Below are 12,912 nucleotides of genomic sequence, written 5' to 3' on the forward strand. Positions count from 1 at the left end.
GAAGTTTGAAAGCAATGATTTATTGGTTGAGTCAAAAGTGCAATTTTTTTTTTATAAATTATTTAGTTTTTAAATTTTGGAGTTTTAGGATTTTTATTCTCAACTAAAATCATTAACAGCTAAACAAAGGAGATTTTTGATAATTCATCAAATCAAAAGAAAAGAAAAATAACTTTTGGAAAAAAAAAAAGAAGAGTTTTCAAATAAAAAAATTAGAACTTTCAAGGGGTGAGATGGGATTGGCAGCGTTCTCTTCTCATTTAACTAGAGGTTTCAAGTTCAACTCGGGTATAAAATTCTTTTAAATACTCGGAATGAAGCACTTTCCCCCCTTTGTAGACTGTTCGACACGAATCCGGATTAAATGAGTTAATAGGTTTCGGATATCAGATGGATAAAAATAAAAAAATAAGAATACTCAATTTATATTGATTAATAATTGTATTTTAAAAAATATAATTTCAAGTTATTAAATCTCTACTTATAGTTTTTTCACCGAATCGGCGTATTAAGGGATAAAGTGCTCACACTGAATATTTACTTCAGGATTGAACTTTCAACATCGCTTAAGAATGAAGAGTGTTGTACTAATTATCTTATCACTCATTGATTTATAAATTTTTTAAAATTAGTGTCTAGATTAAATAATAAATATTTATTATTTTTCTGGTAAAACAAATTATAGGTAGGTAAGTAATATATTGTTTCACTCAATGTAAGTTATTTTGCAATTTTACTAATTTGACCTTTAAGCCAATTTCACTTAGAACTTTAATCTTTTATTGTAATTTCACTCAAATTTAACATTTATACCAATTTCACCTTTAGCTTTGACTTTTTATTATAATAGCATCCTAAATTATAACTATAACTTAAATTGTAAATAAAAAATAGGTTCACTATTGTCCTTGGGCTTTGATTAACTTAATTCATTTGTGTGAATGAGGGAGTTTAGGTTAACGGTAAGGATAATCTCTATTATTATTTTTAATATTTCTAAATTTTTTTATTGATAATAAGTAATATTTAAAAATTAATTATTTGATACATGAAATCTTTTTTTCTTTTAAATTATAATATAATTATTATTTTGATTTGATTTTAATATAAATTTTAAAATAATTATAAAATCTAAAACAAAGGTGATATCAATTTATTTGACTCATAAACTATTAGAAATTGCAATATTTTTTTATCAAAATAGAATATAAGATATGATTATATTCTAATTTTTTTTTTAAAAAAAGTCTATGTATCAAAAAATTAATTTTTAAATATTATTTACTATATCAATTAAAGAAAGAGTTTAAAAATATTAAAAATAATAATAGAGATTATCCTTATTATTAAACAAAATTTCTTTACTCACATAAATATATTAAGTTAATTCAAACCGGAAATCAAGAGTGAACCTACATTTTATTTACAATTTAAGTTTTAACTATAATTTAGAATGTGATTGCAACAAAATATCATAATTTAGAGTAAAATTAATATAAAAGTCAAATTAAAGTAAAATTATAATAAAAAATTAAAGTTTAAAATGAAATTGACATAAAAATTAAAACTGTGATAAAATTTAAAGTTGCAAGTGAACAATAGATAATCTGAGTAAATTAAGGTTACGCCGTAAATGATTACAATGATTCCATTTTTTTTATTTTTCCCTAAATTAAAATTATTTTTTCAGCTTCTATTCATTGACAAAATTTATGGGACCTACATCCTTTATAACGTACAAGTATAACGTATAAGTCCGTCTAAATCAAGGAAACTATAACTGTTAACGGAAACGAACCTACACGCTGGAGAAACGGGCGTTAGTAACGGCTAAAAAAAAGGAACCAGAAATTTGAGGAGGACGATAGATACAAAAAACAAACATTAATAAAGTAGAAAAAGAGAGGGAATATCCAAAGGCATATGACAATGGAGGATAGGAATATTCTACGTGGAGATTCAATCCCGTTTAGGTCATTCTCCTTCCCTGTCCTTTCTTCGATCTTCATTGTCCTCCTCCATATATACCCTTCTCCTCCAAAGCCTTTCTATACCCATCAAAATCTCTAAATTTCATTTTATATCTTTCTCGATCTTCTCTCTCTGCAACAAAAATGGCTCTAAAAGCTGTCCATGTCTCCGATGTGCCAAATCTCGATCAGGTCCCTGACAATGCTTCCCTTTCTCTCTACTCCACCCGCTTCTCCAAAGGTATATTATTATTATTATTATTATTGATGTTGATGTCGTTGGAATCGTGATTGAAATTTTGTTTGGTTAATTTCTGGTGGTTTTTCTTTTGCAGGGGTGGAACTGAATCGGGTTTCCTATAAAGCACCCAAGTTTATGGTAATAGGCCATAGAGGGAATGGAATGAATGTGTTGACGTCGACGGACCTAAGAATGAAAGCTGTTAAAGAGAACTCTATAATGTCATTTAACACCGCTGCGAAATTCCCAGTTGATTTCATTGAATTTGACGTTCAGGTTAGAATCATCTTTCTCTTCTTATATTTTAAAATTTGTATCGAATTGGGTTTTCTGATTTTGAATGGAAAGGTACATTACAGTTTGTTTATCGGTGTCGGTCGCCACGTATGTTGGTTGTTTTTTGTCCGGTAGCGCATGGCCGTTGAGGGGTTTTTATTTTCCCTTTATTTTCTTTAGTCTGCAGACGAAAGTTGTGAAATTTACAAAAGTTTGCGATTATTGTTTGTCCTTAATTGAGAAATCAAGATCTGAGAGGGCTAGTTGTTGAGAATGTATGTTTTCTGGGAAAAAAAAGTTCAAAATTCAAAAGTCAATATTTGTTGGTATTGAGTCGGTCAAAATAGTTCACAGTTCCAATTCTGAGGTAAAACGCTGCCGTTTTAAAATGAAATCTGGAGCCTAATTAGGAATAATTATAGGGATCTAATGAAAGATTGTGAATTTAAAATAAAAAGAAAAAGTATGCAATTTTTTGTGTTCTGTGTTTCAGAATATTTTGGTTTATGGGAGAATATTGAACTGATGGAGCTTATTTTGGTTGGGGATTTTTGGGGATTTTTTAAGAAAATAGAAATAGCTTTGAAAATAAAGTATGGAGCTGAATGGGACAAAGAAAAGAAAGAGTGAAAAACGAGTGTCGTTTTTGTAGGTGACCAAAGATGGCTGCCCAGTCATTTTCCATGACAACTTCATCCTCTCTGAAGAAAACGTAAGTTGCTCCGCTCCTTTTATTTTCTTTTCCTTTAAATAACACTTAGATATTATTTTTAAAAAAATTTTTCGAGCTAATCTTGACATGTAATTGTGATTTATTTTCAGGGTACCATTTTTGAGAAGAGAATGACAGAGCTATGCCTATCTGAATTTCTCTGCTATGGTCCCCAAAAAGAAGAAGGGAAGTTGGGAAAATCTCTGCTAAGAAAAACAAAAGATGGGAAAATTGTTAATTGGAATGTGGAAAAAGATGACTCTCTTTGCACTTTGCAAGATGCATTTCAACGAGTGGAGCCTTCTTTGGGATTTAACATTGAATTAAAATTTGATGATCACATTGTCTACCAACAAGACTATCTAATCCATGTCCTTCAAGCCATCTTGCAGGTATATTAATAACTTGCACTTTTTATCAACTCTTTACTTGGTCCAGCTTGTTTGGAGTTTATTCTTACCGGTTTCTTGTTATTTATGTGGTCCAGGTGGTGTCTGAATATGCTCGGGATAGACCCATTATCTTCTCATCCTTCCAACCTGACGCTGCAGTTATTGTTAGAAAACTGCAGGGCACCTACCCTGTAAGTCATCCCTAACCTTTTGATGTTCTTCTACTATACTGGGTTTGCTAGCATTTTTATTTGAACTGTTGTTGAAAAAAGAACAATATTGAAATGTTGTTCATAGGTTACTAAAGTTAGTTTTCAAGGCGAATGATGCACATTTTAGTTGTAAAAGTTTCATAGATGCTAAACAGCATTCCCAATTGCATTTCCAACATCGTTTAAAATGATATTTAGTGTTGGTTTCTTGCTTTCCTTTTGTATGGTGGTTTTACAGGTTTTCTTTTTGACAAATGGTGGAACTGAAACTTTTTATGATGTGAGGAGGAACTCTCTAGAGGAGGCTATAAAGGTGTGCATAGAAGGTGGTTTGCATGGTATTGTATCAGAGGTCAAAGGAGTTTTTAGAAATCCTGCGGCTGTCTCAAAAATCAAAGAAGCCAAGCTTTCACTTCTAACCTATGGAAAATTGAAGTAAGATTCTTTATCTTTTTACTTATATATGAAGTTTCTCATTTTTGGAATTGTCTAATTCAAGATTTGCCAGCAATAAACCGTTCAAGAGACAGAAATAGTTGGTTTTTATGATTAATCTATAAATGATACAATTTGGTTTAGTTATATGGTGAATGTTATAAAATTGAATTGTGAAGTTCAAATCTTGCCTAATGCTTAAAAAAGAAATGTTCAAGAGCCAAAATCTGAATCTTAAAACCTTAAATTCCTAAAATCAGTTTAATATTGTTTTGCAGTAATGTGGCTGAAGCAGTTTACATGCAACATTTGATGGGTATAGACGGAGTGATAGTTGATTTGGTGAAGGAGATAACTGATGCTGTATCTGATATGATAAATCCATCTGATGATAAGGAGGATTGTTTGGCAGAAGGGGATGGAAAGGTGAAATCAAATCCTCAATTCTCACAGAAAGAGCTTTCATTTCTTTTGAAGCTAATTCCACAATTGATACAGGAATGAGCAAAATACAATACTATTGACAGTACAATATGTACACTATAGTTTCTCAGATTTTGAGTCTCCCCTCCTCCTTTTAATGGCTTGTACATACTGTAACTGTAGCACCCAGTTGGGAAGTAAAACATACATTCTTCCCCTTCAAGGGAAGGAAAAGGAAGAAAGGGGCACACTTATTGTTGCATCAGTTTTGTTGGAAATCAATGATTTTAAAAAAAAAAAAAAAAAAAAAAGAAAAGAAATTTCTCAGCTTATTTATCTCAAGGCATAAATATATTTTCCATTTTTAACTTTGTAAACTTAGCTTAAGAGGTTCATACTAAAACAAGGTAAGCAAACTAAATATTAATGTAGAAAAATACAGTCTTATTATTATTATTATTTAGAAGAATCTTTTAATTGAATAGAAAAGAGAAATAAGATGATTAAGTAAACAGAAATGAATAGATAAAATCATGGCCCTCCATTATGCAAAGAATCTCCACCTCGTGATGCATTGCATTTGTCAACTTCTAAAACAGAGAAAGAAAGAAAGAAAGAAAGAAAGAAAGAATCATATATCCCATCCCCACGACCTCACCTATCCTATCTATATTTATTTATTATATATATATATATATATATATATACACATTCATTTCCTTGAGACCTAAATCCTAGCTTTAATGTGTTCAAACTTCAAACACGCCTATATATATATATATATATAACTTGATTTAACCTTTTTGTCATAGTAAAAGTATTATAAGTTAAGTTTTGCTTATCAATTTTTTTTAAATTACATTACATAGTCTTCACGCTCCAATCTTTGTGGTATATAAATAAAAAATCCTAATATTGTAATTCTGGATTTTGATATCGTTGTAGATGCAGCCCTTTGGTTCATGCAACTGCCTGTTCATAAATCAAATTAAAATTACTAAAAAAATCATATGTTTCAAAATCATGAAACAACGTATTGTTATTTAAAGCACACCAAGGTATAATCTAACGATAAGTACATATATAACCTGGCTATAGATCCGGATTTGATTCTCCTTCCCCCAATACTAAAAAAAAAAAAAAGCATATTGTTGTAAAAAAAAAAGATTTTTTGAAATAATATAAATTTAGGTAATTAATTAGCTAGGCCAATAATTAAAATTAATTACTGCGGTTATTGGTAAAAAGTTTGTGCCGAATTATTATTGTGTTGAGATTTTTTTTTTTAAAATTTTAAAAAGAGTAATGTAATTATCATTGATATTATATATGACTATGACCATATTTTAGCTCTTTGGGCGAAACTCCACTTTTGAAATTCAGGCGTAAGTCAGCCAATTAAAGAGTAATAAATTGAAAAACACAAAAAATGTGTCAATTTGGTCCTGGCAGTGTACTTCTTTTTTTCTTTGAAGAGGTCTACACAAAAAAAAAGGGAATTTATTTAAGATTTTTTTAATAAAATTGTAATTTAATGATAAATATTATAATATAAGTAGAACATAATATTCTCTTTAAAAATAAATTCAAAAGTAAACAATTGAAGGCTTCTATTTTGTGATGATTTTAACACAAGAAACAAATTTTTGTCACTCGCAAAAGATTTTAAACTGTTATGCAATGATTTTAATAGAAGAAATTATTCTTTTTTTTTTTTATCAGCAAATTTAATTTATTGTATTAATATGTCAGCAAAAAAATTTAACTTATTCAGTTAACTAATCCAAGCCAATAAGTTTTTTAATACACCCAAACCTAGCTTGAAAAAATCAAGTGAAAAAATCTGGAAGAAATATACAATAATAGATCAAAAACATAAATCATATTGTTTCTTCTTAAGATAAGAATAACAACAATTAGATCAACATCTGACCGGAAGAGCACTAATGTAACATCCCTTTCCGGTCCACCCGCTAACCCGAATGAATCGAGCCGAGACGCTACAATCTGGTTGAACTTATGTTCTGTCATGCTGATATCATCCTGTATGCTAAATAAGAAAAAACAAAACACTCCCAATTCATACTCCAAAATTTCAATATCTCCAACTAATCATCATAACACAATAACACTTTATATATATTTTCATAACTGTATAAATCCTCAATAGCATTTAAGATCCAGCAATTAATTGCATTCATTATATATATATCAAGTCTTCATGAACTAATCATACCAACTATAGTAAAATATTTCATATTCAATCATTTCATAAGTATTATTCTTATCTCCAACTACTTACACCAAAATAATTACATGCTTCACTTATATTTCCAATCACATAAACTCGAACAAATGTAATAATTATACATGCCATAATTCGTAATTATATAACTCTCAATCTACTACTCCCAAATTAGTCACTTCTGCTTTGATAGTACTCTAGTCTTCAAGTAGCAACCATGATTTTCAACCTACGCGTGATAAAAATCGACGCGCTGAGTATAAAACTCAGTGGTGCTCATAATTCACATACGTAACAAAGTGCGATGGCAACTTACTTAAAATACAAAGTTCATAAAAGCATTGATAATCTTAAAATCAATAAATTTCAACATAAATGTATCTTTATAGCAAAGAATAAACTTTTAATTCTTAACATAACTAATTGAGTTCTAATTATCTCATAACTCCTTTACATGAACCTTTAATCACACGTATCATGATACTATCATGATCTTACCTGCTATTCATTATGCTGTATGAATTAAATAAATAAACATGTAGGACCACATAACATTATATTGTCATTGTCTTACTTGCTGTTCATTATACTGTACGACTTATGCACTTTTTAGTCACATCATATAAGGTATAAATCATAAAATTTCATAACTGTATGGCTCCATAAGAACTAAATAAATAAACTAGTAAGCACACATAACATTATACTTTCATGATGTACCTGATGTTCCTTATGCTGTATGAATTCTGCAACTTTTATTCAAACTCAGTGAATACTGCAATGAATAAAGAAACAAGTATGCACATACACATGTATCAATAAATATGTAATCACATATGGAATGTAAGCACGCATATCATGATACTCTCATTATCGTACTTGTTGCTCATTATACTGTATGATTATGCAATTTGTAGTCAATATAACTGTATAGCTCCATAAGGTTATAGTGAAACCAAAGTGATAAGAAGAACTGTATGAAACTGGATGAATATTGTATGACTGGGCTGCTATGGCCATTATATAATCATATCCACTCAATGGCCTGTAGCCGGAGTACCAAACTGTATGGGGCGCAGATCTGCTATCCTATGTCACGACATAGCCTTATCTAAGTGGTTTCTACCTAACCTCAATGGAGCATATTATTGGTATGTCAATATATAAAACAAAAGCATATTAACTGCTTCATAATTCCATAAACCATACTGCTTACCTGTATGCTGATAGCCTCGCCAAGCGGGCAACTTGTGTCATGTTAATTTCACATCATTTGCTTCATGTTAGTTTCACATCATTTGCATGCTTGCATTTTGTGTTTATACATGTGTTCATGTTGTCTTTTTGTTTTAAAATGATTGGAGGCATACAAGTTGAGCAAAGGAATACAATTGCATAGAAAATGAGGTCCAAATGAGCATCAAAACACATGGCGCGCTCGCGCCATACAAAGTCGCGAGCGCGAGAAGCACACATGAGGGTCAGTGAGCGTACAGGTGAGATTCGCGAGCGCGCAATGAAATTCGCGAGCGCGAGAAGCACAAAATGAGAGTCAGAGAGTTTACAGGCACAATTCGCGAGCTCGACATGAAATTCGCGAGCGCGCATCGTGTTTTCCAGCCTGCGCAGTCTGTACTCTTTTGGTCATATCTCTCAATCTATAACTCCGATTTGGGTTATTCAAAAACCCATGGAAAGCTAACACATAGAGGAACAAATAACTCTTCTATGACACTTCCTAATTCCATCATTAAATAGGGTCAAAATCAAGGTGAAGTTACTGGTTACTTTTCCAGCAAAACCTGTTTCAGTATAAACTCAATATCTACTTCATTTATTCATTTCATCTCATGCTTTTTCACCATTTTCAGTCTTCTTACTCAACATTAAACAACATATTTTCTCATTATCAACACACCACACAAATTCTCATGCAAGGAACTTAATTAAACTAAAAGAGATAGCACACATTCACTTAACAAGCTTGGAATCTTCTTCTTAGCTTCCTTCTACCTTTGAGCTCACCTCTCCTATACATAAGAATTCTTATGAATACTCTAAAAATATCACCAAATGATTCAAGTATGAAATTCAAGAAAGTTTACTTACTTCGATAGAATAGAAGTTGAATGTAATGCTTGAATCCCATGAAAATTGATGGAGAAAGGAAGGTGAAGTAAGGTAAAGGAAGGAGATGAAGATGATGAAGGAGATGAAGAAGATAAAGATGAAAAATGGGAAAGTGAAATGGAAGTCACGGGTAGACTCCAAAAAATATCATGATTTTGTATGTAAAATTACCAAATGGTACCTCAAGTGTCAATATGTTACAACTTAATACCTAAGCTTTATCTTTTAGTGCAAGTAAGTCCTAATCCTTATACTTTGATCTTTTTACTTCCTTCAAGTAAGTTCACTTCTTTTCCTTATTTCAATTACCTCCCATTCTACCCCACTCTGGACTCTAATAGCTCGAACCGGGTTTTGGGTCAGCTTGACTCGACTCTAAGCAACGACTCGATTCAGTAGGATGTCACAACTTACTATGTCAGACATAGAAAAATGGGACGTTACAACTAAAGCTATAAACTTAACCCCATGCCATAAAAGGTTCCACGGCATCAACACCCTTTTTAGCTAAATAATCTGCAAATTGATTGCATTCTCTGTTTATATGCTGAAAATCCACTTTGACCAAAGAAAATAATAAAGAATCAAGCTTATTAATTCGCATTCACCCTTTTTCATTAAGTTGTCCGGATAATTTAAGATTTTCTTGATATATTAATAAAATAAATTAACCTTTTTACTTGCAAAAGAATTCAAATCCCAAAATATTAATGGAAGGACAAATCACGCTATTTGGGTTTCAAATAGAAAATTACTATACTTGAAGATCTAAAAAAACAAAAAACACCCTAGAAAAAATACAATTAAAAAGAGACTAAAAAAGTATTAATTACTTAATAAACTTAGCTCTAAAGTTTCACAATTTCATGCAGCAGCTTTTAAAAGTTTTTATAATTTTACCACCAATGTAATTTCTGGTAAACTTAAATGGAAATTTACTGATGTGACTGATCTGTAAAAAATAATAATTATACAGTTGGAATTTTGTTTTGGTCAAGATTAATATAATGGAGCTGCTATAGTCACATTTGAACTTATTAATCTAACAAAAGTCAGAATATGAGGAGTTGATAAGTCGTTAAATAGTGACTTAATTTTCAAAAAAAAAAAAAAAAATCAATGCGTAAACCACAAGACACGTTTGAGGGTTCAAACCTTTGTTGTTCTCAATTGAAATTATCTATTGGATTATTATAATTCAAAAACAGCATATGCTTTATATCAAAGAAATAAAAGCAAAATTTACCAAAAATTAAATATTTAAAGGGTAAAGTCTTTTCTTTACCTTCCAACACTCTAATTCTCACCAACTAAGAGTCTGTTCGACAATTTTAACTATTTTAGTAATTGTTATATATTTTAATAGATGTCAGTTGTTTAACTAGTGGTTAGCTGTTAGTGATTAACTGATTATATTGCAGTTTAGAATAAAAGTGTTCGGTACAAATAACTATTTGATTAATTGTTTAATATGAAACAACAAAAAAGGATAAGAAAGCGAGGAATAAGGTAAAAATAAGTAATAAGTATACGTGTTATAAAGAAATTATAAAATGCTAAACGTCAATTAAGATAGCATTTCACATATAAAGAAATTATAAGACGCTAAACATCATTGAAGATAATATTTCATGAAACACTATTTCAAACTTTAAACACTATGGTAGATATTGCATAAACGAACGCTATAATTAAGTACTTGTAAAATTGTCTGAGCAAAGTATTTGTAAAAAGGAAAAAAAAAAACTCATTATGTGCCTTATTAATGTAGGCTTGACTATGATTCTAGAACCGTCGGTTTCGGTTTTAAAACCATCGATTTTGGTTTTGAAAAAGGTAAAGCAGGAACCAAACCACTTTTAGACGGTTTTAAAGACGGGTTTAAAACCGCTAGTTTCAGTTTGGTTCCAGTTTGAAACCGCATTTAGATAACTTTTTTTTATCTTTTTAGTTTATCAGCTAAATAAGAAAATTAATCACAAATAATAGTATTAAATTAAAAAAAAAAAAGACTAAAAGAGTAAATTAATAGTTTTAAAATTTATTAAAAAATTTTAACTACACAAAACGTAAATTTAAAATTCTTTACTAGTATTTAATATCTATAAATTTAAATTGAGAGTTATGTCAAAAAATGGACTTGTACTTAATTTATATTAGGAGAAAAGAAATGATAGGACAAATTCAATGGAATTTAGAGAAAAAGATTTGATATTGTAAAAAAAAAAAAAAAAAAGAAGATTATTAAGGTATTTATAGTTAACATATAAATTTTTATTCATCAAAAAAACTTCAAATTTTTTATTTTTTTACCGTTATAAAGGATAAAGATGTTCTTTAATTTTATTTAACAATTAACAAAAAAAAAAAAAATCATAATATGAATTTTTCATTCCAAAATATATCCTTCAATTAGCCATTTTTTTCCCATTATAAGGTGGCAAAACATCTTTTTATCTAAATTAAAAGAAAAAAAAATTACAATATAAATTTTTTATTCAAAAAATACCCTTCAAATTGCAGTTTTTATCTAGTTGTAAGGGAGAAAAATATCTTTTTATTTTATTTAAGAGTCAAAAATAAATCTTAAATAAATATTATTTAATTTATTTGTAAAAAAATATATATATTATAAAGGGTAAAAGATTTAAATTAAAAATATTTAAATGAGGAGCATTTTTTTTCTCTTTTTCAACTTATAATTGATAAGTTATATTTACATTAATAAATTTTAAGATGATGGCAAAATTACTGCATTTAATGATGAAAAATAAAATTAATTTAACAATTAAAAATCAAGTATGAAGTGTGATATTTTCTTTTTTTTTTTTAACGGTTTCAAACCGGAACTGCTGATTTTAATTTTCAAATATAAAAAACTGCAACCGAATATTAAACCTCTAATTTCAGTTACGGTTTAGAACCTTGAACCATTGACTATGGTTTGATTCTGATTTTGACCAATTTGATTTCGATTTAAAATCGAACCGTGTTCATGCCTATATTAACGGATAAAAAGGAAACATTAACTTTCTAGTATATTAAAAATGGGAAAAAGTAGTGTAAAAAAAGAAAATAAAAAATAAAAAACACAAAAGTTACTTTACCATCCGACCACCCAAGTTAAGTGATGCTATAAATAAAAAAAAAAAAAAAAAAAAGAAAAAAAATCTAAAAGAAACAAAGTGGGAGGCAAAAGAGTTTAAGTAAAATTGATTATGTCTTACTAACGGTGAGTTTAATCATTCAAATTTGTCAGCCCTTCCATTTGAATGCTTTGTTTCACATAAATGCATATTGATATGCTCATTTTCTGTTTTCATTTTGGTTTTTAATGTGTTGTTATGTCAAGCCATCTTCATGAAGTCAACTGAAGCTATATTATCGTTCAAAAGCTCCAAAATAAATGTCACGGGTCTGAGTTTGTGATACTTACAACTGAAATTGAAATTGAATCTCTTAATTTCATATCGATTTTAAATTTATTAATTCCGATCTTGAAGCGATTTCGTCAAGATTTCACCTTTTTTTTTTTTTATTCTGTAGTGGAACTGACTAGCTCTAATCTTAACAATAAATATATATAAATTACAAATTAGTGATTTCAATTTAATTTAAAACTAAAACTGTTGAACCCAATTTATTCTTTTTTGAAATAATCTTGCTCCGAACTTTCGACTGTGCAAGTAGAAAAAGAAGTTAATAAAACCTTCCAATTGTTGTAATTCTTCGTTCATTTATAAAATCTTCCATTCAACTGCACTCTTCTCAGCATTCAAAGCCAAACCGACACAAATCTTATGTAAAATATATTTCACGGGTCTCATACAGGCAAATATTTTCCGTACCCAGAACTTCACATTTGCTTTCATTCCA

General features: G+C 29.3%; 1 protein-coding gene across 1 annotated transcript; it reads left to right on the top strand.

The window, feature by feature from the left end:
- The first annotated feature begins 1,916 nt into the window (after positions 1–1,916).
- Positions 1,917–4,923, top strand: LOC105630178 (glycerophosphodiester phosphodiesterase GDPD1, chloroplastic). The gene is made up of 7 exons (XM_012211915.3): positions 1,917–2,211; positions 2,306–2,487; positions 3,140–3,199; positions 3,310–3,591; positions 3,687–3,782; positions 4,042–4,238; positions 4,517–4,923. Exons 1-7 carry the CDS (start codon positions 2,115–2,117, stop codon positions 4,740–4,742), a joined length of 1,140 nt encoding a protein of 379 aa, XP_012067305.1. The 5' UTR covers positions 1,917–2,114; the 3' UTR covers positions 4,743–4,923.
- Positions 4,924–12,912: the final 7,989 nt, after the last annotated feature.

The sequence above is a fragment of the Jatropha curcas genome, chromosome 1, assembly GCF_041381405.1.
Source record: "Jatropha curcas cultivar XTBG-Jc1 chromosome 1, XTBG_Jcur_1.0, whole genome shotgun sequence".
Taxonomy (NCBI): Eukaryota; Viridiplantae; Streptophyta; class Magnoliopsida; order Malpighiales; family Euphorbiaceae; genus Jatropha; species Jatropha curcas.